At 42.0% G+C, this 26,375-nt stretch overlaps 1 protein-coding gene across 2 annotated transcripts in view; it reads left to right on the top strand.

Moving 5' to 3' along the window:
* Positions 1-26,375, top strand: part of LOC145356372 (protein shisa-6-like) — a 519,167-nt gene that overhangs the window by 38,501 nt on the left and 454,291 nt on the right. For both annotated transcript variants that reach the window (XM_080209041.1, XM_080209042.1), the window contains exon 2: positions 22,214-22,371. In XM_080209041.1, the coding sequence (XP_080065167.1) occupies positions 22,214-22,371 (158 nt within the window). The remainder of the gene's footprint in view (positions 1-22,213; positions 22,372-26,375) is intronic.

The following is a 26,375-nucleotide window of genomic DNA, read 5'->3' on the forward strand; positions in this document are numbered from 1 at the left end:
ATCTGTCTAACTCAGCCATAAATATGTTCAATGACCCAGCCTCCATTGCTCACTCTAGAAGAGGATTCCAAGGACCTGTGACTTTCTGGAAAATTAAGTTCCTCCTCAGCTGTGTTTCAAGTGGGAGTGCCCTTGTTTTTAAGCTGTGTCTCCTAGTTGTTGATATCCCTACGAGAGGAAGCACCCTTTAAGTATCTACCCTGTCATGTCACCTCAGAATCTTATGTTTCAGTAAGACTACCTCTCATGTCTCTAAACTCCAATGAGTATAGGTCCAACGTGTTCAAGCTTTCCTCGTAAGGCAACCCCTTCTTGCCCAGGAATCAGCCAAGTGGTTGTGATGCGCGTGTATATAAGAAGTTTTCTCTCCTTTCTGCAAATAACAGACAGTGCCTGTAAAGCCCAGGATATAGATCTGGACTGCACTCATCTCAAGGTCTGGTCAATAGATCTGTCCGAATGTATCACAGCTTGGTATGGTTTCTGCTCCAACCAAGGCCACAAGAAACTACAAAGGATTGTGAATGTAGCCCAATCCATCACACAAGCTAGCTCCCCATCCACTGATTCTGTCTACACTTCCCACTGCCTGGGAAAAGCAGCCAGCATAATCAAGCACCCCACACAGCCAGGATGTTCTCTCTTCTGCCTTTTTTCATTGGGAAAAAGATACAAAAGTCTGAGATCAGGTACCAATTGACTCAAGAACAGCTTTTTCCCTGCTGCCATGAGACTTTTGAATGGACCTACCTTATATTAAGTTGCACTTTCTCTACACCCTAGCTATGACTGTAACACTGTATTCTACACCATGTCCTGTCCTTCTCCCCAGTGTACTGTTTGAACAGTATGCTTTGCCTGTGTTGCATTCAAAAACCAATACTTTTCACTGTACACTAATATATGTGACAACAATAAATCAAATCAAAAAATACTGACCAGATGAAATGACCTCAAATTATATATTTATTTAATGAGTCCCACTTTTCCAAAATCATTATACACAGGGGAATATTTCAAATTACTTTGCAGAGAGGGCAGGGATACTCAGGGCAGGAGACAGAAATTGAATTACCTTCAATGCTTGCATTAGTTTTAAGAGAAGGAGGGAGATTTTCAAAGAGGTGGAAAGGTCGCAGGCAAGCATTGGCAGTAGATTCCTCCTCTGAAGGTGGAGTAGAGAGATTGCTGTCTGAACAATAATCAATAAGGATTTTAAATGAAAATGAGATTCACGGCTTGGAGTTTTGGTTCAGTGACACTGAAAATTTTCAGTGCCATTCACTAGAAAAACCTTAATACTGTGAAATATCCAGATATTTCAAATGCAAATTAAGTCCAGTGCCAAACAAGTTTATGTGAACTTTTGCATTGGTTTGAAAACAACATTGCATTTGAAGCTGACCCCTCCAACAAAATTGTCCAAGCCCCCAATTCAAATCATCCTGCTGAGTTTCTGTTCCTTGAGCTAATTGATTTGTTTTTTTAAAGCACGCATGCGAGATCATTGAACTTTTTCTGGTCCTGAATCTAGGTCCTTGGGGCCATGCTTCATCCATTGACCTCTGCAAATGTGTGTTCATCATGGGTCTGGAGGGCCATGGGTCCCTTGAGTATATAAGTAATCTCTTTTCTAGTACTACACCCCTTCACTAAGACATCCTCGGCACAACATCCAAAATCCTGGAGGCCTCCTCTCTCCTATTTTGTGCCATTGGTCTTTCTTTCCCAGGTTAGATTTAGTTGCAGAATGGCTGCCAGTGCCTGCTGAGATTGCAATGCACCTTCCCCTTGAGGCAATGCAGGCTGGCTTTAAGAAATGCAAATTACTAATTAGTAATCAGCATTACTAATTACTAATGCTGATGTGTGCGACCAGTGAACGACACAGGAATTGCTAACTGCATACTGAAATAGTAATAATGGGCAGATAGAATGAAGTTGCCATGCTGTCCATTTAATGGACACAGCTTAGTTGCATATTGTAAACCCTGTGCCCTTTTTTTTGAGGTGGGGGAGGGAGGCTATTTATAGTGCCTGATGTTTAATACCTCCACATTGGCTTAGTTGCAACTTTTGGTACCCTATCTCAAGCCAGAATGTCCTCAGTAGTACAGTGACCAGTGTGCAGCTAAACATGGAAACCCAGGAGTGTTTCTCTGCTCCTCTAAAGGATGCACTGTTGAAATCTCTACAGATGGCAATCGTCTAAAAATCATTGACCTGTTGAGAACTTCTCCTTTTATTCTGTCAGAAATCCAAAGAAATTAAATCTTGTCAATGAGGTATAACCAGGAGTGGGATTTTCCAGCCACGCTCGCCCCCCCAATCTGGAAAATCTAGCCCGAGGTCAACGTATCTTTGCATGATCCACCTCCCGCTCGCTATGATTCCCATGGTGGGTAGGATGGGCAAATCCTGCCCCAGGTCTTTAGTGCTATATCAAGTCATAACTAATGTTGAAGAACCTCTCCATCGCTGAAACAATACTTTTATATTTACGTAATGTCAAAATTTCACATTATGGTAAAAAAATGTCTCATTTAATAAAAATTATTACTTTAAAAATTGTTCATGATATTTCAGGGTCGAATCTGCATGTCCCAATCTTTATTTTGTTTTTTGCCATATTAAAAAAAGCATATCAGGAAGCAGGGAGGTGATGGCCTTGTGGTATTATCGCTGGGCTATTAATCCAAAAACTCAACTAATGTTCTGGGGATCAGGACTCAAATCCCGCCATGGCAGATGGTAGAATTGGAATGCAATAAAAAAAAATATGGTATTAAGAATCTACTGATGAACATAAAATTGTTGTCAGTTGTTGGGAAAATGCATCTGGTTCACTAATGTGGAAATCTGCTATCCTTACCTGGTCTAATTTACATATGACTTCAGACCCACATCACAGTGATTATCTCTCAACAGCCCTCTAAACAAGAGCAACAAGGGGTGGGCAATAAATGCTGGCCAGCTAGCAATGCCCATGTCCCACAAATGAATAAAAAAAAACAGACCATTTTACTTCCTGTTTAATGCTGTTTATCAGAATTCTTCAATGTGATTGGTTGATTACCTTGCTTGGTGAGATTGCTGTTCTTGGAGATTATCTGACACTGGATTCAAATTAAGATCAGGGAAAGAGGATTCGATATCACAGAGATCACTAAGTCTTTGTGGACAACTTTCTTTCAGGTTAGCAGCAAGTGTCCCCGCTTACTGAAAAACCTGGCTATAATCATTTCCGACTACTTTTATTCCAGCTGGTTTTATGTCCTGAGCTTACACCCTTGCTGTTTCCTTTACTGCTATCACACACTGCATTGTTTCAACGAGGTTACAGCTGCCTCACAGTGCCAGGGACCTGAGTTCGATTCCCGGCTGGGGTCACTGTCTGTGCAGAATCTGCAATGTTCTACCCATGTCTGCATGGGTTTCCACCCACAGTCGAAAAGACGTGCTGGTTGAGTGCATTGGTATACTAATTTTTCCCATAGTGTACCCAAACAGGCGCCGGCGTGTGGCGACTAGGGGATTTTTACAGTAACGTCATTGCAGTGTTAATATAAGTCTACTTGTGACACTAATAAATACATTTTAACTCAGTCCTTTCTCTTGTGCTGTGTTCTGTACTGTGTTGAAATCTTGTGTTCCCATTACTTATTCCTCTCCTGTAACCTCATCATCCTGCCTTTAGGATATTGAAACGCCTCTGCTTCATGAAAGGATTATCCAATCTATTCATACCCTTTGTATTTGGTTATTTGTTCCATTAGTTTCCTTCAATTTATACTGTCTGCAAATGCTGATAGGTTAATTTCTCTCTTTGCTTCCAAACCACGGCACTGGTACTAATTCTTGGAACATCTCGATGATCAACTGATTCCATTCTTATTCTGTCCATGTCAATTTCTGATCCATTTCAGAAGATTCCCTTCTATTCCATCCTACCTAATGCGGCCAATGTAGTAAAATGTGTTGCTTCAATCTAAATACGGAGCCGCCAAAAATCTGTTTCCTTGCGGCTGGGATTCATTGGCACTGCTGAAAGCTGGATCACCATATTCTCTATTCTCACTTATAGGAGGGTGGGCACGGACACGACTGGAGAATCCCACCCATAACATGTTGCAAGTTCCACTCATCTATTCAGTCTATCGGCTGCTCAAATAATCCCAATGAATTTGTCAGAAGTGGCCTCTAGTTGATTAGACAGTTGATTTTTTTATCCGTTATCAGGTCCTCCGGCCGATAGTCCACAGGGTTATCTTTATGAATTTTAAGCATTTGCTCTTTTTCAACTCTTGGATAACATTCTTGTTTCTAGGCATCCTTTCACACTTCTCATCATCTGTGCTGATCACCCGCTTCTGTTCTTTGGCCTCAGCCTAACCATTATTTCCAATTTCTACCACTCTTAATATTTGCTCACCTCTCTCTGACATTTGCACTCCTTGTGACAGGAAAGATAAGACACAGCTGCCTTTGAGAGGGCTAAAGGGAAAAAGATACCCGAACATTTGATAATGTGGTTTTTGTGATCATTCAAGAGTTCTACAGCTGCACTGACCGCCTATTGCTCTGAATGTATGTTTCAATACTTTCCTGCAGAGATTCATTGAGGCAAGGCAAACAGTATGTACCACTCATCTCAACAACACAATCTGCATGAATTGAGATGCAAACAAAGCTTTTGTTACTCATTAATAAACAGATAATTTGATTAACATGTCAAATTAAGCTTCTATATTCTAGTTAGTCTGCAGATCAAAAACATTTCCCATATCTTGAAGCTAGGCTTTGGGCTCCTTGAGGCAAAGATAGCTTCCATTTTAACTCAAGATATTTCTAAAATGCAATCAGCAATCATAAGAAATACCATAAAATGGTCTTTCACTGCTGGGCTATGTCTGTGTCCAAAAAGAGCCAATACTTTCATTTTTGGAATTATATTTGCGATCACACATAAAGGTTTTCTTCGGTAAAATTAATTAAAAATAATTGCTTGCCCACTTATCAGACTTCAGAAATTAATACACACCCCAGGAGGATTTTCCTTAATGCGTAGTTTTAATGAAACCTGTCTGACCTTGTGGGAGTTGTTGATTAAACAGTGCAATTTTAACATAATGAACTCAGGTAATTTCTGGAGAAAAGAACAATCATAAGAGGAAAACAAATTTCCCTTCAATAATAAAGTAAAGGGTGGCACAGTGGTATGTGGTTGGTGTGGTGGCATACTGGTTAGCACTGCTGCCTCACAGTGTCAGGGATCCGGGTTCAATTCCCAGCTTGGGTCACTGTCAGTGCTGAGTCTGCATATTCTAACAGTCTTTGCAAGGGTTTTTTTTCCAGGCGCTCCGGTTTCTTCCCACAATCTGAAAGACGTGCTGGTTAGGTGCATTGGCCACGCTAAATTCTCCCTCAGTGTACCCGAACAGGCACCGGTGTGGTGACAAGGGGATTTTCACTGTAACTTCGTTGCAGTGTTAATGGAAGCCTACTTGTGACAGTAATAAATAAACTTTAAACTTGAACTTTGAAATCAGGTAAGTGACTGTGAAAAAGATTTTGGCACCCAGTCAAATCTCATTCACTGCAGAGGAATGGGAAAGACATGATCAGTGGGAACATTGCGGCCATGATATGTGCAACTGATGGTGTGATTCGGAAGTGAAATGGAAACATGACTGTCTAAAGGGAAAGAAATTGATGAATGAACGAAGAGGATATTACAAAGTAGCAATACAATGATGGCAATATCAGAAACAATGAGAGTGACTTGACCACGTTTGGAGTGTGTTACTGGTTAGAACAATCTCACTTGGTGAAGGAGCAGCGCTCTGAAAGCTAGTGATTCCAAATAAACTTGTTGGATTTTAACCTGGTGTTGTGAGACTTCTTACTCTGCTCACCCCAACCCAACGCCAGCATCTCCACATCATGGCTTTTTTTTTAAAACAGTGATGTGGCATTTAGGGGTCAACATTCATTGAGGGCAGTGGTGCAAAAGCAGCCTGTTACATATGCAGTATGTAATAATTCCATTGACTGCAACGAAATTGAATGAAGATGTCTTTGTTTTATAATGGGCAGCTACTCCGATACCACCTGTGACCAACCTCCACCTCATTGTGAGTTGTACATTCCTCGTGTGTTGCATTGAGTGTAAGCGTATAAGCATAGGGTTGCTTCCAGAAGTGGTGCAACTCATAGGTGTTTACAATGGAAACTCATGGCAGTTAAGTATTGGATTCTTTGTGGTCTTATCTGGGTGTTAGCTGTGGCCCAGTGGTAGCCCTCATATTTCAGAGGCAAAAAGTCCCAATCTAGAGTCTTGAGTGCATAGTCAGGCTGCCCTGTTACTCTACATTCCAATCGTGACTGCACCTCAAAAGCATTGGCTAGATACCCCTTTGCAATGTCCTGCAGTTGTAAAAGTCTTTCCTTCTGTCATAATGATGAACTTTCAGTCATAGATTATCAGGCTGATTTGAGGAATTAATAAAGTGTTGACCTATATCATCTTAAAAAGTGGACGCTGCTCCCAAAAGATGGACAATTCTATAGGTTGGCTAACACTAAAGGACAATTTAGCATGGCCATCCACCCAACTTACAGATCATTGGTCTGTGGGTGGAAACTGGGGCACCCAGAGAAAACTCACACTGACACAGGGAGACATGCAGATTTCACAAAGGGAGTCAGCCAAAGCCGGAATTGAACCTGGAAAGCTGTCAATTGTGAGGCAGCAGTGCTAACTACTGTGCCACTGACCAGCTTCAATATTTAAGTTTTAAGTTTAAGTTCATATATTAATGCCACAAGTAAGCTTATATTAACATTGCAATGAGGTTACTGTGAAAATCCTCTGGTTGCCACCATCCACTGCCTGTTTGGGTACACGAGGGAGAATTTAGCATGGCCGATGCACCTAACCAGCAGGTCTTTCGGACTGTGGGAAGAAACTGAAGAAATCAGAGGAAACCCACACAGACATGGGGAGAAAGTGCAGACTCTGCACAGTTAGTGACCCAAGCCGGGAATCGAACCCAGGTCTCTGGTGCTGTGAGGCAGCAGTGCTAACCACTGTGCCACCATGTTTGGTAAAGTGGTGATTCTAGTTTCTAATGTACATGCTGATTCTTCGTTTCAGTAAAGGTTCTTATCTCTCTGATATACAATTTTAAAAAGCTTGCACATCCCCACTGGCCAACATATATCAGGCTCACAGAATAACATAATCTGATCGTAGATGGTAATGAATTTTCAGTTTGCATTTATGCACCAGTTTTGCTGACCTTTGGATCGTTGTTACAGTCATGTAAGCGGCTCACCAATAATTCTGACTTCCTTTTGACTGTGTAATGGTGCTGGCCTTCCACACAGAACATCAGATTACTAATGATCCTGACATCAGTAATAGAGAAAATGTTAGAATTCATTAGTTGGGACATGGTCAAAGAGAACTTAGAAAATCATAATATGATTGGACAGAGCCAACATGGATTTATGAAAGGGGAATTATATTTAACAAGTCTGGTAGAGATTTTGTAGGTTGTATCTTGCAGGACAGATAAGGGAGAATGAATGGATGTTTTTGGATTTTCGCAAAGAATTCAGTAAGATGCCGAATAAACAATTATTACACAAAAATAGGGCTCAGGTTTGGTGCAATATATTAGCATGGAAAAGAATTTAGACTGGTTAAAGTGACAGGGGGGCAATAACTTATTCAGATCAAATATAATGTGGGAAAGGTGAAGTTATTCACATTGTTAGGAGTAGGAAAAATAGAATATTTTTCTAAATAGGGAGATATAGGAAAATATTTGTATTCAGGGGGATTAAGGTGAACGTGTACAAGAATCACTGAAAGTTAACATGCAGGTACAGCAAACAATTAGGAAAGCAAATGATATGTTGGCCTTTATTACAAAGGGATTGAAGTGTAAGGGTAAAAATCTCTTACTGTAATTGTCGAGAGGTTAGTTGTGACAGTCACAATCGCAGGAAAAGAAAACACTTAGAACTGAGATGAGGAAAGATGTCTTTATTCAAATTATTGTTTATTCTTGCCTGGAACGTGAGCCTCGCTAGCAAGATCAGTATTTGTTGCCCATCCCTTGAATTGAATGACTTGTTAGACCATTTCCGAGGGCAGTGAGGAGTTAACCACAATGCTGTTGACCCAGAGTCATGTGCAGGCTAGGCTGGAGGGCATTAATAAATCAGATAGATTTTTAGTAATAGTCACCATTACTAATGGCTAGCTTTCAATTCCAAACTTTATTAATTGAATTTAAATTCCACCAGTTGCCACGGCAAGATTTGAACCTATAGCCCAAGAGCATGAGCCTGGGCCTCTGGATTATTAATGACATTATCACTACACCACTCATCCCCATGATCGGGAATGGTTTGAATTCTCTACTGAGGAGAGACATGGATACTCAGTTGTATGTGTTATTCAAGTCAAGCAGCGAGATATCAAAATAATCGATGAACATGGGGATAATATGGGGATGTGCAGCTGGGATAGTTGATCTGCCTTCATTTTACTGAATGGTAGCACAGGCACGAGGAGCCAAAATGTCTCTCCTAATTCATGTGTTTAAAGTTTATTTATTAGTGTCACAAATAGGCTTACATTAACACTGCAATAACTTACTGTGAAAATCCCAAGTCACTACACTCCGGCACCTGGTCGGGTACACTGATGGAGAATTTAGCATGGCCAATACACCTAACCAGCACGTTTTTCGGACTATGGGAGGAAACCTGAGCATGCAGAGGAAACCCACGCAAACATTGGGAGAATGTGCAGACTCCACACAGACAGTGGCCAAAGCCAGGAATTGAACCCGGGTCCCTGGCGCTGTGAGGCAGCAGTGCTAATTACTGTGCCAACCTTGCTGTGCTTTCCAGGGAAGAAAGACCGCAATCCATTTTGTTCATCTTTTATTATCCTAATAAACATGTTGCATTATAGTAATGGAGTTATTAACTAATGATGACAAGCAATCTCAATCAATTAGTCAACAACAGATCTGGACAAAGAAACCCCCACTGACATAGAACTTGACATTGACCCAAAGTCACCTATCTTCTCACACATGCTACACTTACCAAGCACCTTGTCTCAAATCACTCAGATCAATATTCTTGCATTATTTTCTAGTATTATGGGGAGAGGGCGGGAAGGTGGAACTGAGCCACGACAGATCAGCCATGATCTTATTGAATGGCGGGGCAGGCTCGAAGGGCTAGATGGCCTACTCCTGCTCCTATTTCTTATGTTCTTATCTGCCCTATTGGCTTAGGGATTCTGTCCTCAGATTTATCACTCATTGAAATGTTTCTGAAAATAAGTTTTCAATTCCACCCCCCCCACACCCAGCTTTATAAAATCCCTTTAAATTTCGAAAAAGGTATCACCTTTCAAATGAATGGAAAATACTGCAGATGCTGGAAATCTGAAATGAAAACAGAAAATGCTGGATAAACTCAGCAGATCTGGCAGCATCTGTGGAGAGAGACAAAATAAACTGGCACAATCTTCTGGCTCTTCCAACTGGTGGAATCTTCTGGTCCCACTGATGGCGAACCCTCACTATGTTTCCCAGTGGCATTGAGTGGAATTAATAGGAAATCCCATTGACAGCTGTAGAAGGGTCACTGGATTTGAAATGTGATTCTCCGGCCTTCCCGTTGCGTGTTTCCCACCGGCGGGAGGTGGCGCGGTGTTTTCTGGTGATGGGATTCTCTGGTCTTGCTGCTGTTAATGGGAGTTCCCACTGATGCCACCCCACACTGGTGGGAAACCCACGGGCGGGGGTGCACTGCCGGCGGAACTGGCGAATCCCACCGGCATGAATGGCCAGAGAATTCCGGCTGTTAACTCTGTTTCTCTCCACCAATGTTGCCAGACCTGCTGATATTAACAGCATTTTCTGTCCTCTCAATCTCGTTTTCCAGTGAAAAATTGCCTGATTTGCATAATTTCCCTTCCTAATTCAATCCCTCCAACTACCCCCACTAATGTTTGTTCCCTTTTTTTGTGTGTTTTGAAGAGTTTCAAGGTGACACAGTGAGTAGTGTCCCTGCCCCTGGAGTCAGAAGCTCTGGGTTCGATTCCCACTCCAGGACTTGATGGTCAAGGAAGTTGTGTTTATAACACGGTCAAACAGGTTGACTATTAATGTTCAAACATGCTCGTGGCGTGTGCTAAGAGCAGGAGAGACACTTGTTCAGCCAAGCTTAATGTGGAGTGGCCCCCTCCAATGTCTAAAACCCTGGAGACAGATTAGTGACCTGTTCCAGGAATTGCGAGTTACGGAAGCAGACAAAAGTCTGCTTTAGTGCCCCAGTAGGTATGGGAAGAAAATAGAAGAGTTTCAATATTTATTTTGTACTATTGTGACCGGAATTGTGCTTTGTAATTTGAGTGAGGTTGCACCAATGATTTTGAACATAGAAGCATCTTCACTGTTTCAGCTGAATTCTGACCTTTTAATACATTCCAGTATCTGAATTACTTGGCTGGTTGCTAGCGAGCATTGCTCCGATAGCTTCAATTTGTCAATCAAGGTCTGCAGATCTCTTTAATTTTCCGCACACATTTTAAGTCCATTTCTGTGGCCGTCCTTTCCTGGAGCTTTTGTTCCAATGTGAAGTACTTTTGCTTTGCTCTACAATGAAATTTGTCTGCCAACTGTCCCTCTAATTCCCATTGTGGAGGGAAGTAAAATGCTTCACATTGGAACAAAGGCTCCAGTAAAGGATAGCTACTTAAATGGAATGAAAATGTGTGTGGAAAATTAAAGAGATCTGGAGACCTGTAGTTCATTTCACTCAACTTTGATGCTTACTACTTTTATTAGCTTGCAAATTCAGAGATTGTGCAAAGGGCTTTGCATCAGCCCACAATGATGTCAAACTCACTGGGTTGTGCCTTCCAGCATCACTTTTAGTGCAGTTTTTTTTTCAACAAAAAATAATGAGCAGCATCTGTCTTTCTCCTGCCCCTAGGCACTCCTCGAATATTCAGTGATTTCTGGAAGATTTCTGCCAGAATTCTTCCAATTTCCTCCACTGCTTCCTTCAGGATCCTCAGATGCATCTTATCCAGCCCTTGGGATTCATTTACCCGAGGGTCGTAACAGCTGTCTGGCAACTATGCTGGAAGGAATGTATAGTTTACCTCAGCAATGCAATACTCCTCTCACTGTTAAATTAATACAAAAAACTTAATGACTCTGCAGAAATAAATGAAATAGGAACTTTGTTAGAACACATCTTACTGCTCTGGTTCACATCTACCACGAGGCTGTATAAGGGAACAACTTACGTGATGTCACTTTTTTACTCTTTATTCATTCTTCGAAACATAGAAGATAGAAGGAATAGGCCATTTGACTCTTTGAGCCTGTTTCAGGGTGGCATGGTGGCACAGTGGTTAGCACTGCTGTCTCAGAGTGCCAGAGATCCAGGTTTAATTCCAGGCTTGTGTCTGTGTGCAGTTTGCACCTTCTCCCTGTGTCTGCCTGGGTTTCCTTTGGGTGCTCTGGTTTCCTCCCATCGTGCAGGTTGGGTAGGTTGGCCATGCTAAATTGACCCTAAGTTCTGGGGGATCAGCAGGCTAAATATGTGGGGTTACAGGGATAGGGCCTGGGTGGGATCGTGGTCAGTGCAGACTCGATGGGCTGAATGGCCTCCTTCTGCACTGTAGGGATTGTATGATTCCATCATTCATTTTGATCACAGCTGATCGTCAGAATCAATATCCTGATCCCCACTCCCCCCCACCCACATATTCCTTGATCCCTTTAGCCCCAAAAACTATATCTAATTTCTTCTAGAAATCACACAATATTTTGACCTCAACAACTTTCTGTGATAGTGAATTCCACACATTTATCACTCTCTGAGTGAAGAGGTGTCTCCTCACTTCAGTCCTAAAAGGTTTTCGCCTTGTCCTCAAACTACGACCCCTAATTCTGAACTCCCCCCACCATTGGGAATTCTTTCTGAATCTACCCTGTCTAATCTTGTTAGAACATGGGCGTCTCTGGCAAAATTGGTAACTTGTCCCTAAATGCCACTGAACTGAATGGCTCATTAGGCCATTTCAGAGGGCAGTTATGGGTCTGCAGTCACATCTAGGCCAGACCAGGTAAGGATGGCAGATTTCCTTCCCTAAACCAAGTGGATTTTTTAAAAACAAAATTTGAGGATAATTTTATGCATTATTATTTAGATTAACCTTATATTCCAGATTTGTTATATGAATTTAAATTCCAGCAGCTGCTGTGATGTATTTGTCCTGGGTCCATGTTCTGGGCCTGGGTATTACTAGTCCAGTAACATTATTATGATGCCAACATCTCCCTCTATTGCCTCCTGTGATGATGTACACAGTATATAATTCGAATCATAGACTCCTGATAGTACAGAAGGAGGCCATTCGATCCATCAAGTCTACACCGATAACAATTCCACCCAGGCCCTATCCCCTTGCCCTACTTATTTATCCTGTTAGTTCCTCTGATACAAAGGGGCAACTTAGTTTGGCCAATCCATCTAACCTGCACATCTTTGGAGTGTGGGGGGAAACTGAAGCACCCAGAGGAAACCCATTCCAACATGGGGAAAACATGCAAACTCCTGCAAACAGTCACCCAAGGCCAGAACTGAACCCGGGTCCCTAGCGCTATGAGGCTGCAATGCTAACCACTATGTCACTGTGCCATCCATTTTAACATATTTACCAGTTCGATTTCACCCATTAATACCACAATATATAGTAGAGCTAGCACATTACACTATGTGCAACACCCTCTTATTTCCTTTGCAGACCAAATTTGCTTACTGTTCTCTCGTTAGTAAAGACTGAGGCAAAATATTTCCTTAACATTTTTGAGACCTGTGTTGTATCAGTTGCTTTGACCTTGCCCTGACCATCATTTAGCCCATCATTCCACTGTCATTTCTTATAACATTGCAAATTAACATAATAGTATTGTCACTAAGCTAGAACCAGGCACTGGGAATTTAGGTTTGAACCCTACCAGGACAGATGGCGAAATTTGATTCAAAATTTCTGGAATTAATGATGTAATGACTTTTAAAGGACAGTATTGTTTGTTGCAAAAACCCATTGTTAATGTCCTTCAGGGAAGGAAATCCACCATTCTTTCCTGGTCTCACCTACACAGCAATGTTGTTGACTCTTGGGGCAATTAGAAGTAGGCAACAAATGCCCATATACCATGAATGAATGGGAGTATTAACGTTTGTTTATTAGTGTCACAAGTATGCTTGTGTTAACACTGCAATGAAGTTACTGTGAAAATCCCTCCCTGTCTCATCTTGATGCCCTTTCTATATCTTAACCACCCTTTTGGAATTTGTCTCAATGTTGTGCCTTTTTCCTTCTCAGTTTTAAAAGCCTTTTTTGTTCATTATGGATTTTTTGCACTGGCAAGGTCATCATTTATTGCCTATCCCTAATAACCTTCGAGACTGTGTTCTTGAAATGTTGCTGTCCATGTAGTGTCGGTAACCCACAGTGCTGTTAGGGAAGAAGCTCCGGGACTTCCCAGCAACAGAAAGGGTGATATCGTTCCAAGTCGGGATAGTTTGTGACTTGAAGGGGAACTTATGGGTGGTGGTGTTCCCATGCGCTGTTATTCTTTTACTTGGTGAAGGTCATAGCTTTGGAAGCTGATGTTGAAGGATATTTGGTGAGTTAACATTACATTGTGTAAAAGCAGACACTGTTGGCACTGTGCACCCATCGTGAAAGGAGCGAAAGTGTATGGTAGTAGATATGTACCAATGAAGTAGCTACTTTGTTTTGGATGGTGTGGAGCTTTGAGTGTTGTTGGGGCTGTACTCATTTAGGCAACTGGAGAGTACTCCAACACAGCCCTGACTTGCGCCCTTTAGATTGTAGTTAGACTTGGGGAGTCTGCTAGTCAGTTGTGTACAACAGAATTCCCAATCTCTGACCTGTTCTTATAACCACAGTATTAATTTGGCTGGCAATTAGGTTTGCGGCCAGTGACATCCCCCAGGATGTTGATGATGGGCAATTCAGTGAGAGTAATGCTGCTGAGTGCCAACGGGAGATGGCTGGATTCTCTTTTGTTGGTGACAGTCATTGCTTGGGATTTGGGTGGTTCGAATGGGTGGTGCTTACCAGAACCAACACGGTACGGAGACTGTTCAGTGTGTGACGAGTCACACATGGTGTTGAAAATGATGCCGTCATCAACAAACATCCCCACTTCCGACCTCATGATGGAGGGAAGGTCATTGATGCAGTAACTGAAGATGATTTGTTACTCTGAGGAATTCATGCAGCTATCTCTGAGGGCCGGGAAGATTGGCCTCCAATAACAACATTTTGCTTTGTGCTAGTTATGACTCCAGCCAGCGAAGCTTCCTCCCCTTGATTTAATCTTGTTCCTTGATACCACATTGGGTTGAATGCTGCCTTCACCTCTTACATTCAATTCTTTTGTATTAAAGCTGCCATGAGATCAGGAACTGAGCAACCTTGGTGGAACCCAAACTGAGCATCAGAGACCAGGTTGTCATTGAGTAAGAGGTGGTTGATAGGACTGTCAGTGACACTTTATATCTCTTTACTGATGATCAAGAGTAGACTGATGGGATGGTAATTGGCTGACTTGGATTTGTTCTGTTCACTGCGGACAGGACATAGATGGGCAACTTTTCCACATTGTTGGTTAGATGTCAGTTTTGTAGTTATGCTGGAACAAGTTGGGTAGGGATGTGGCCAGTTCTAGAGCTCAAGTCTTCAGTACCAGAGCTACACTAGTTCATAGATTTTGCTGCATCACTTTCAGCTGGTTCTTCACCAGGATTCTCTGGCCATTCACATCCTTCCACCACTTCCAGAGAAAACAGGGAGTTTGGTGCTTAGCTAAATCTCCGTTCAATGAAGTGGGGTGGGTGAATCCCAGTGGTGTGAATGGCCAGAGAACCCTGCCCCTTGATATCAAATAGATAATGACTGCTATATATATGATGCTTAGGGCCTCTGAAAGAGGTCAAGATAAAGCACCCAATCAAAATTTTCTTCATAGAGTTGTTTGGTAGCCCTGTTCAAATAGGCAGGATATATTTAAGCTTGATAGCTCTGCTTAGCATGAGTACACATTGATTCATTGAACTCAGACACCATTTTGAGGTAATGCCATAGTTCAAATTCTCCAACCTCACAGCAGCGGAAGCGTGATGTGAATGGCTATAAGATCACACCATCTGACTCTACCTCAGAGTTGACAACTTTTTCAGGGGTGGGGGTGGTTTTGAGAAATAGGACCCATCTAAAACTTTCCAGTGTCCTTGCATTGGGACTGCCAAAAGATCTCCCAAAGCATTTTCCAAGTTACCTGTGAGATCTGACCATTTGGAAACTGGAAGATCTGGGCCATTGTATTTGACTTCACGGGCAAGAGGAGCCAATATAGGGTATAGATAGGGGTGACTCAGGCAGTTTTGGTGATTGATAGTTTGACATAGAGAGGGGGAAATGAGAGATGGAATACCTACAGCAAAAGGAACTGCAAGGTTCTGTTTATATCAGCTTATATGTTTCACAGTAACTGTTAAATGAATAGAGCTGAAAGTCAGGTTATCAAGTTTACTAAGTGCCAAAGAGATGGAACAGATGCCACTCAACAACATATCCAGAATAAAGGTAAAAACTAGGGTAAGTGCCCACTTTCAACACAAATTGTTCAAGAAAGAAAGAGACATTGCAAAATAAAGTGAGTCTAAGGCAAAATCTACCATTGTGTTAAACAGATAAAAAACCTTTTTGCAAACTCAAAAGTCATAACATTAGCCAACTTCTCCATTTCTCCTGGTTGCCAGAGGAACTAATAACCAATCCTATTGAGATCAGAAGAAAACACTTATTTTCTTCCAGGAGCAATGACTGCTTTTCCCAGGAAGGGAAGGTGAGGCTGCAAACAGCAAAAACCCTGTTATCATTCTCATAAGCTTGCGTGGCTTACTAAAAGGAACAAGAAAGTAAAGGAAGAAAGACATTTATATAACACCTTTCACGAGAGGGAGTATGTCAACGTGAGATCAAACCTAACAAAAGGCAGAAGTATTCGAGAGTCAAGAACAAACATCTTACCAAGATATCGTGCTGAGAACTTGAAAAGGAGGAATGAGAGAGTTCTCCCTCTCCCAGTCAGAACAACATCAAATATGGAAATTGGAGAGTGGGACGAGGGCTTGACAGGGATGCGACAGAGTGGATAGTCAGAAGCTTTTTCCCAGGGTGGAAGAGTCAATTACTAGGGGGCATAGATTTAAAGTGCGAGGGGCAAGGTTGAAAGGAGATGTGTGAGGCAGGTTTTTAAAACAGGTGGTGGTGGGTGCCTCAAACTCGCTGTCGGGAGAGGTTGTGGAAGCGGATACAATAGTGACGTTTAAGGAGGGTCTTGACAAATACATGAATAGGATGGGAATAGAGGGATATGGAAGGGTAAGGGGTTTTAGTTCAGTCGGGCAGCATGGTCGGTGTAAGCTTGGAGGGCTGAAGGGCCTGCTCCTGTAATGTAACTTTCTTTGTTTTTTTTGTTTTAGCTATATTTAGAGTCGAGAACAAAGACTGAATTGACCATCAGATCAAGACATGATGCTGATAACTTGAAAAGGAGAAATGAGAGCATCTGGCAGAAATGAGAAATTAGAAATTTATTCTCACGTCACTTTTGCTTCTTTTGCCAATAAATTTAAATCTGTGCCCTTTCAATCCTTTTGTGAGTGTCAACACTTTCCCCCCCACCCTCATCCGCTCTATCCAAATCCATCATGGCTTACAAATCTCCTTGCAGGCAAAGAAAGCCGCCCAATTCCTTTGACTTATCTGAATAACTGAAGTTCCTCATGCTACAACCATTCTTGTGAATCTTTTCTGCACTCTCTTCAATGCCTTCATATCATTCTTTAATTGCGGTGCCCAAAACTGGATGCAATACTTGAGCTAAGGCTCAACAAGTGTCTGGTACAAATTCAACAAATTCTCCCTCTGAATGTGCCCTATTTCCTATTAATAAAGTTTAGTACACCCTACACTCTATTAATCATGCTCTCAAGCTTGCCTGCTGCCCTCAATGACACACATGCACCCCAGGACCTACTGCTCCCACATCTCCTTCAGTATTGTATCCTTTATTTTGTATATTCTTCCCATGTTCTTCCTACTAAAATGAGTCACTTGGCATTTCTCCTCATTGAACTTCAGCTGCCATCTTTCTGCCCATTCCACTGACTCATCCAGTTCTTCCTCACAGTTCACGATGCTTCCAAGTTTCATATCATCCACAAATTTTGAAAGAGTGCCCTGCACACCAAGGTCTCCATCATTCATATACATCAGGAAAAGCAAGGACCCAACACTGACCTCTGGGAACTCAATGACAAACCCTCCTCCAGCTCGACAGACGTCCATTGATCCCTGCTGTCTGCTCCCTGACACTCTGATAGTTTTGTATTCCAGTTGCTCCTGTCCCTTTTATCTCACAAGTTATAATTTTACTCACACATCTGTTGTGGGGCACTGTTCCATATGCCTCTTGAAAGTCTATATACGCCACGTCAACAGTATTTCCCTAATCAACCCTCTCTGCTACCTCTTCAAAGAACTCCAGCAAGTTAATGAAACATGACTTTCTCTTAAGTCTATGCTTACTTCCCTTAATTGATCTACATTTGTCCATGTGAGCCAAGTTAGTCTGAGTGAAGGCAACTATTTAAATAGGTTTTTGATAGGCAAGGGGATTAAGGGTTATGGGGAGAGGGCGGGAATGTGGAACTGAGCCACGACAGATCAGCCATGATCTTACTGAATGGTGGGGCAGGCTCGAGGGGCTAGATGGCCTACTCCTGCTCCTATTTCTTTTTCTTATGAGATGAAACTCACAAACCAGAGTAGATAATTTTCCACCAAAGCAGAATTACGAGCCAAGACTAATCTAATCAATAGGGGCAGCCTGCATGAGGGTAAGCCTCAAAGACAAGTTGATCAGGTCTTGCTCTGTTCACCTTGTCAATGAATTAAAAGACAAGGAAAGATACAGGGTGAGATTTTACAGACCTTCACATCAACCGTAGAACCATAGACCTTGGGACTTTGTCATCCTGTCGTAGACGATGCCCTGTGATGGGTCCTCCAGCAGTGGGGCAGGCGAGCTGTGCAAAATGCCATAGACAGCAGCGGAACTGGAAAATCTTGTTGGCGGCCAATGATGAGTAGCCTCCACCACCGGAAAACATGTCACAAGTAGGTGAGGGGGTGGGGAAATTCCCCAACAGAAAGCTCCCCATGGTTAAGAATAATAGAATTTGAGTGAAGATCCTCATTAAGATAATACCATGATGTAAATCAAGTGGCTGGAAGACTGGACATTCATAGCTGAGAATGGAGAACTGGAGGTCTGGAAACAAGAATAACCAGAAGACCACGTCTTGATCTGATGGTCAAGTCAGATTTTACCATTAACTCTAGAATGTTTTTTCTGCCTATTGTTTGGTTTGATCTCACGTTGACAAATTTTCTCCCGTGAATGAGGTGTTATTGGAATGTCTTTCTTTTTTTACTTGTTTCTTTTTGTAAGACACATGTCCATATGGGAATGATAACAGAGCTTCTGCTGTTTGGAGGCGCACCTTCCCTTTCTGTGAAAAGCAGTGATTGCTTCTGGAAGAAAATAGGTGTTTTCTTACGAATTGAGAAATGTGCCCAATACCAGTTGAGAAAAAAGTATGGAAGAAACACTGTTATAGCATCCCAGAATATCATCTATTCACACATAATTGAGATGAGAATGAGCCTGTGTTCATCCATTCTTAGAAAAAAGACATAGACCATGTAGCCTGCAAGATACAATTATGATAACCGACAGCACAATGCCCTGCAGGGGAATAGGTGTCATGCAAAAGGGCAATCAATATACAAGTTGCGATCTGCTCATTTACTAGAAGAATAAAAATAATTTGCCCAGACAGCAAAGACACACTAGTGTGTTACATCAATAATGCACTAAGTTGTTTAAAGTGAAATAGCCTGGAGGCAGATTGAATCAGTAAATGAGGGCTTAAATTGGGCAAGAAATTTAACCCACATATAATAACAAAAAAAATGGACAGACTCCATTTATCCTCCAGCACCAACTAGTGCATATTCCAGTGGGTGATGATGTTAATGAACAACTTGTTAAGGACCACATCAGAAGCTCTATGGTATATTATGAAGTTAACCTGGACCCTTTTGAGACTCTTTTTGAGTTTGGCATTAGGATGCGCATAAAGTGTTTTGTTGCAGTTGTGATTCTATTGATCGAATAGGGAGCTTTTAAATAATTATTTGTTTGTTTAATTATTTATATAAAGTTATTTAACAATATAGCTCAAATATAACAAAAAGAATTAGCATAACTTTTACCAACTGAATTACTTAAACATGACAAGTTATAATTTTTAACAGCTAGCTATCTCCATAGTTCCAATGTCAGCAATAACCCCATAGACATAAATCCCTCTTCTCTAAGTTAGCACAAAAAAAGACTCACACTGGTGTTAGATTTCCACCCTTTTAACCCCCCTGAACAGATACAGAAAGACACCTATCTTCTGACTCACATGCAGCAGACTTCAGAGAAAGGGACTTATTTCCTGGCAGATCCCAGTCTCCAAATTCAGAGAGAAAAAGAGACACAGACAAGGCTACCTCTGTCTAAAGATCCCAAGCAGCAACTGACTTAATATCTCTGTCCCTAGCCTAGTCCCAACTAGTCATACAACTTGTTTTGCCAATTAACCTAATCAAACCCTACTCTGAAAAACCCCAGGGGAAAACGCTAAAATAACAGATTTAAACTGGCCAGATCAAAAACAAACATTCCAGCAATTAGGATCAATTATGCTTCTGCATCAAGATGTAGGTTGTCGGTTACAGGCAAAACAACACCGATAATAGAACTACTAAAAACAATCCTGCACAAGAAACATGACACAAATACAATTCTTAAAGGCACAGTATTATTACAATCTAAAGTATAAAAGGGCAGAGACAAAGTGGGGAATATAATGTTTTATCCAACTTTCTCAACAAAAACCAACTTGTGTGTGTAGCTGCTGTTTTGAATCACAATTGTCAAATAACTACTCAGAACCCTCTTACTTGTTTTTCCCTTGTTATCTCGGAACAGACTTTTTGCACCAGTTCATTAGGAAAACACTTCACACATTACTTGTGTTGAGTTCAACAAAAAAGACAAGAGCACATGTTTTAACTTGAAACGTATGTACATAGGTGCCTAAAGATTGAAGAAAATAGTACTGGTGATATAGAGAACTGATTTATTGCTCTAATTGGTTTTACTCATAGAATATCAAAGACAAAGGAATCATGGTGAGAAATTGACAGAACACAAGAAAAGTATTGTGATTCAAAACATGAAAAGTATTTCAAAGTAGAAAATTGACACATGAGGTGATAATGAAGGTGATAATTTGTACAAACTGTCGCATCTGACATTATTTTGACACAGGTAGTTTTCAGCACTAATACTGCGATTAAAGGAAAGTAGACAATGAAAATATGTACAGTAACCCACCCAACCAAATCACAGAAACTTCACAGTGCAGTAAGAGGCCATTCAGCCCATCGAGTCTCTACTGACTGGAGAGCATTCTATCCCCACACCCCTGCTTCATCCCTGTTCCTTTGCTCATTCCTTTTTTTCAACTCGCAATTTCATTTCCCATTGAATATCTTGACCGAACCTGCCTCCGCCAGCTCCTGAGGACCTCTTTACGCTCATGCATTTGAAACACACGAGGGATCAAACAAAGAGAGGGTACCATACAACTGTACATCTTTGGGAGCATTTTCCTCCTCTGACCTCTCTCGGGTAAACAGAATAAATGCTAAATCAAGGTGACCATTCTTCCGAAGGGGTGAACAGAACATACATCTTGAAAGCAGTGTTGGGCTGTGTGTGGCTATGTAGATGTGTGAGCCCTATTTGCAATAAACAAGCCCGTTCCATTCCCTTTCCTTTCCCATTTCACCAACTCCCTCACATCTCATTTTGCCCTCCCACGCCCCCATGGCCATCCTTTACCTTTCCATTCCCTCCTTCCCAGATCTTAAAGACTTAGAAGTTTCAATTCTTAAAAGTTGGAAGGTAAGGAAAGGAATGGTTCCTGATTAGTCCAAAAAAAACAGGGAATTTTTGAACAAAACCCTTGTAAGTAGGATCAATCCTTTTCCAAGCTTTCACATTTGGATTGGAGAAAGAGCTTACAGGGAGTTCACGGACCTGATTTAAGGAATGCATTTATTTTGGACGTTGTTTGCTCTACGCCCTTGATAAACCACCCAAAATTATGCGCCAACAGTCAAACCATGCATTGCATTTCATATATTATATATTGTGTATTGTCACTATTTATGGGGGATGCGATGGCCTACTCGTATCATCGCTAGACTATTAATCTAGAAACTTAGCTAATGTTCTGGGGACCCGGGTTCGATTCCTGCCATGGCAGATGGTGGAATTTGAATTCAATGAAAAAAAATCTGAAATTAAGAATCTACCAATGACTGTGAAACCATTGTCAGAAAAACCCACCTAGTTCTCTTTAGGGGAGGAAATCTGCCTTTGTTACCTGGATGTGGCCTACATGTGACTCCAGAGCCACAGCAATGTGGTTGACTCTCAGCTGCCCTCAGGCAGGTAGGGATGGGCCATACATGCTGGCCAGCCAGTGATACTCATGTCCCACAAATGAATAAAAAAAGACTCCAATGCTGTATACTTGCAAAATAAAAAATTTAAGAAGTCACATCTTCAAGTTAATCACTATTTGGTACTGCCACAGCTTGGCAGAGTTTCTAAATAACATACCAATATTTGTCAGTTAAAAGGGGCATGACATTTTTCAAGAATTATACCTGCATTAAGGGATGTAAGTAATGTGATGGGTTCAAATGGCGATACCAGTCGCCATACAATGATGACAATCACAGCATTAATAGCAAATGGCGATCCCAGCAAGTTTTTTTGCAGGACATGGAAATACTGGAACTCTTGTAGTGAATAATGTGAATCCACCGTGCTTTGTTTCAAACCTTATTTCCTGTGAAATTTCACAGGGCCTTGGCAGACATTCTACGGAACCAGGGACCGATTCCAGTACCGCACTACGAGAGAGAGAACATGACTGCAATAGACGGATCGCCCAAGGATAACTCGCCTGTTCGAACGAGCAAAAACCATTTTACACCTGTGCGGACATCCAAGGGCAATCACGGTGAGCAGAACTCCATCCCGAAGCTGTGGTCTTGTTTCGTGTTTTGTGATTTCTACTGTTCATTGAAATAATAAATCTCTGCGAAAGTGTGTGCTACAGTGACTCAGCAAGTCAGCAGCAGAGAAACAAGTGTAATACACATACCTTTCATTGCACTTGCCATTGTTTTGGAGCAAGACAGGCTTTAAGCAGACCTGAGGGCAGTAAAACCTGGATTTGATTGTGAATGTCATCGTTATGATTATTGCTTATTCATGGTATCTTTGAGTTTATTTTTAATAAGGCCGACATATTATCACTAGAAATAACTGAGGCTGATCCAAGATATACTGTAGGATGTGTTTTGCTGAATTTCTTTCATTCATTCGTGCGACGTGGCGTTGCTGGCTGGGCCAGCATTTATTGCCCATCCCTGCGGGCATTTAATAATTAATCATATTGCTGTGGATCTGGAGTCACATGTCAGCCAGACCAGGTAAGGACGGCAGATTTCCTTCACTAAAAGACATTAGTGAACCAGGTGGATTTTTATGACAATGGCTTCATCGCCATCATTAGGCTGTTAATTCCAGATTTTTATTGAATTCAAATTTCGCCATGGTGGGATTTGAATCCAAGTCACCAGAGGATTACCCTGGGTATCTCAATTACTGGTCTACTGACAATACCACTACGCCAGTGCCTCCCCTGATTGCACTGAGGTCAGTGACCATAGAATCCCTTCAGTACAGGGAGAGGCCTTTGGCCCATTGAGCCTGCACCAATCACAATCCCACCCAGGCCCTGTTCCTGTAATCCCACACATTTATCTTGCTAATCCCCTGACACTAGGGTCAATTTAGTATGGCCAATCAACCTAACTCGCAGATATTTGGATTGGGAAACCGGAGCACCACACAGATACGGAGAAAATGTGCAAACCTCATACAAACAGTGACCCAAGGCCGGAGTTGAAGCTGGGTCCCTGGCATTGTGCCTACCATGATGCCCATAACAAGTTTGAACTTGCTTGCAGAGCTCTGTTCTCCAAAGCTGTCCATTCATGTTTGATGAAGGTAATGTCCTCAATTACAACAAAAATAAAATGATTGAAACATGGAATCCTTAATTGTTTAGGAGGTCTAGCCACTACTTTCAAAACAGTGGGGCTCAGTGACACAGTTGCTGCCTCACAGCTCCAGGGACCCGGGTTCGATTCCAGGCTTGGGTCACTGTTTATGTGGAGTTTGCACGTTCTCCCTGTGTCTCCGTGGGTTTCCTCCGGATGGTCCGGTTTCCTCCCACAGTCCAAAGATGTGCAGGTTAGATTGATTGGCCATTACCCCTTAGTGATCCCGGGATGTGTAGATTGGAGGATTAGCAGCGTAAGTGTGTGGGGTTGTGGGTATAGCACCTGGGGTGGGATTGTTGTCGCTACAGACTTGATGGGCCAAATGGCCTCCTTCTGCACTGTCACATTTCTATGATTTCTACGATTCTAATGAATACACACTTTCCCAATGCTGTGCAAATTCAAATGAGACTCAGGCTATCCGCTGGAAATTGTTCCGAGGTTTTGGTGCTTCTTGGATCCAGTTCAGGAAGTGACTTCCACAAGACATTGTCACATTCTCACTGACGCACATCCAACCCTACCCTGTGTTGAGATGACAGTGAAGGTTTAATGGCAAATTTAATGTGCCCTGGTGTAGCACAACAAAATATTTTGAGGCTGATCGAAACTGCATATCAGGGGTTTATAATAGTTCATAATCAGGATGCTTCTCATTTGCAATCTTTAATTAGGATCAATTAACAATTGCAAAGTAATTACAATTTACAGTAGGCCATAGCCCCATATTAGCAACATACAAGGCATGTTATTAACAATTCATTTATATTCCCAAACTGCATCTACTCTACAATAACCTTCCAAAATATGAGTCAATGATACATCTCCTTGTCAACTTCTGCTTAGTGATCAGGTCTTACTCTCTTTCCTCAAGCCAAAAATAAAACTGTGTCAGTCTAACAATCGTCTTCAGTTCTCAATGTTCCAGACCAGTAATTCTAAATTCTAACCTCCGGGGGAAAGTTAAACAGGCAGTACCTGAAGTAAAAGGAAAACAAAAAAAAAATATAATAATTGGGTTATAGCACTGTCCTTGTACTTTGGTGATCCAAGTTCAGATCCAGTCTGGACTCTTGGGACAAATGCTTTTTTCACATTCCGTTGCCTTGGAAATGTTTCAGCGTTAACCCAGTTTTTGTAGTGGAGGTGTCTTAATGGCACAAATCTATCCATCATTCTGCACTAAACGATCAAAATTGGTGCTTTTGATCCAAAAGCAAGCAAGGAAAGCAGGGGTGGAGAATGCAGAGCGAGACCGGTGTCACAACTGCTCGGAGGGTGGACTTAAGGTGCATTGTTTGAGGTAATATCGGATAATTTGTCTGTATTTGGCCTGTGACATACCCAATCTCATCTGTTTCAGTTCATAACCTTGGCTAAACAGCAGTTCAAACAGAATAATGTTTTGATTCTGGAAAGCCAGATACTAAGAATTGTCCTTTTCATATAAAAAAAGAATAATACTGAGATCGATAGCTTTTTGTTACATAAGAGTTCCAAAGATATGAAATAAACATCAGTAAAAGGAGTTGAGGTACTCAACTAGGCCATGAATCTCTAACCTTGTCCTCTGCTGGGATTCTCCAGTCTCGCTGCAGTGAATGGAGTTTTGGCTGAGCGCCGAATTTTCCATTCTCACCAACAGTAGTGGTGGGCCATGCGAAATCGGAGAATTCCGGTCCTAGAGTCATGTGGTTGGATATTTAATAGGTTGATGTGGTTCCTACACAACTCCTCCCCCCAACTCTGCCCCCTCTCCAGGTAAAATGACTGGGGAGCCCACCCATATTCCCAATAGCTGCCCCACAGCAATCCACCTTGATGAGACTTCCTCTCTTTTCCCAGTGGAGACACCCTTTCATAGAGAGCTGTCAGCCAACAAATTACCGTGGAGCTTTTAGTCCCACCAAAGGCGGCTGGGAGGTGACAGGCAATCCCACCACACCCAACAGCCCCCATATATTTACATACAATTAGGATGATGCCAAAGCTCTTGGGAAGTTTTGCTTCCTCTTGGTACCATTAACCTTGCAATTACATAAGCAAATATAAAAGTTGATTAGAAGCGCTCAGCATGTTGTCAGTATTATACCATGCATGAAATTATTTTACCTTAAGAACATAACATAAGAACATAAGAAGTAGGAGCAGGAGTAGGCCATCTAGCCCCTCGAGCCTGCCCCACCATTCAGTAAGATCATGGCTGATCTGAAGTGGCTCAGTTCCACTTTCCCGCTTTCTCCCCATAACCCTTAATCCCCTTGCCTACCAAAAACCTATCTACCCGCGTCTTAAATATATTTAGCGAGGTAGCCTCCACCACTTCAACGGGCAGAGAATTCCAGAGATTCACCACCCTTTGAGTGAAGGGTGGTGAATCTCTGGAATTACCTTTGTAAGGCTTAATCATTCACATAAGAGCAGGAGTAAGCCACTGGGTCCCTCAAGCCTATTCAATCATTCATTTGGATGATTAGATTTTGATGGGCTGATTGGTCTCCTTCTGTACTGTTTTGATTCTCTGGGCCGGTCTTTATGCTCTGCAGCAGTGGGTCTGAAGGTGAGGAACATGTAAAATCTCATGAGAGATCTTTCAGCTGGCTATATTTCATTTTTGGGCAGGGTGGGGAGTGCGTGGGGAGGGGGGTGTTGTGGGAAGTGTGGTGTTGGGTAAACCACCTGCCCTTAATCCTTTTGAGGCACTTAAGTGACTAATTAATAGCTGTTAAGGGCCTCACCTCACAGTTACTTACCCGTGGCTAAAGGAGGCTCACTATGTGGGAACCCCAGTAGCTTTAGGTAGCTGTGCTGATGTTGGGTGAGCGGTGTGTCTTCTTTTGCAATTCCCCTGGGTTTATTGAAGCCATCCTCTCCCTCAAGGTTAATGCCTCGT

This window comes from Carcharhinus amblyrhynchos, chromosome 21 (genome assembly GCF_965287045.1).
Source record: "Carcharhinus amblyrhynchos chromosome 21, sCarAmb.v2.hapA, whole genome shotgun sequence".
In the NCBI taxonomy this organism is placed as follows: domain Eukaryota; kingdom Metazoa; phylum Chordata; class Chondrichthyes; order Carcharhiniformes; family Carcharhinidae; genus Carcharhinus; species Carcharhinus amblyrhynchos.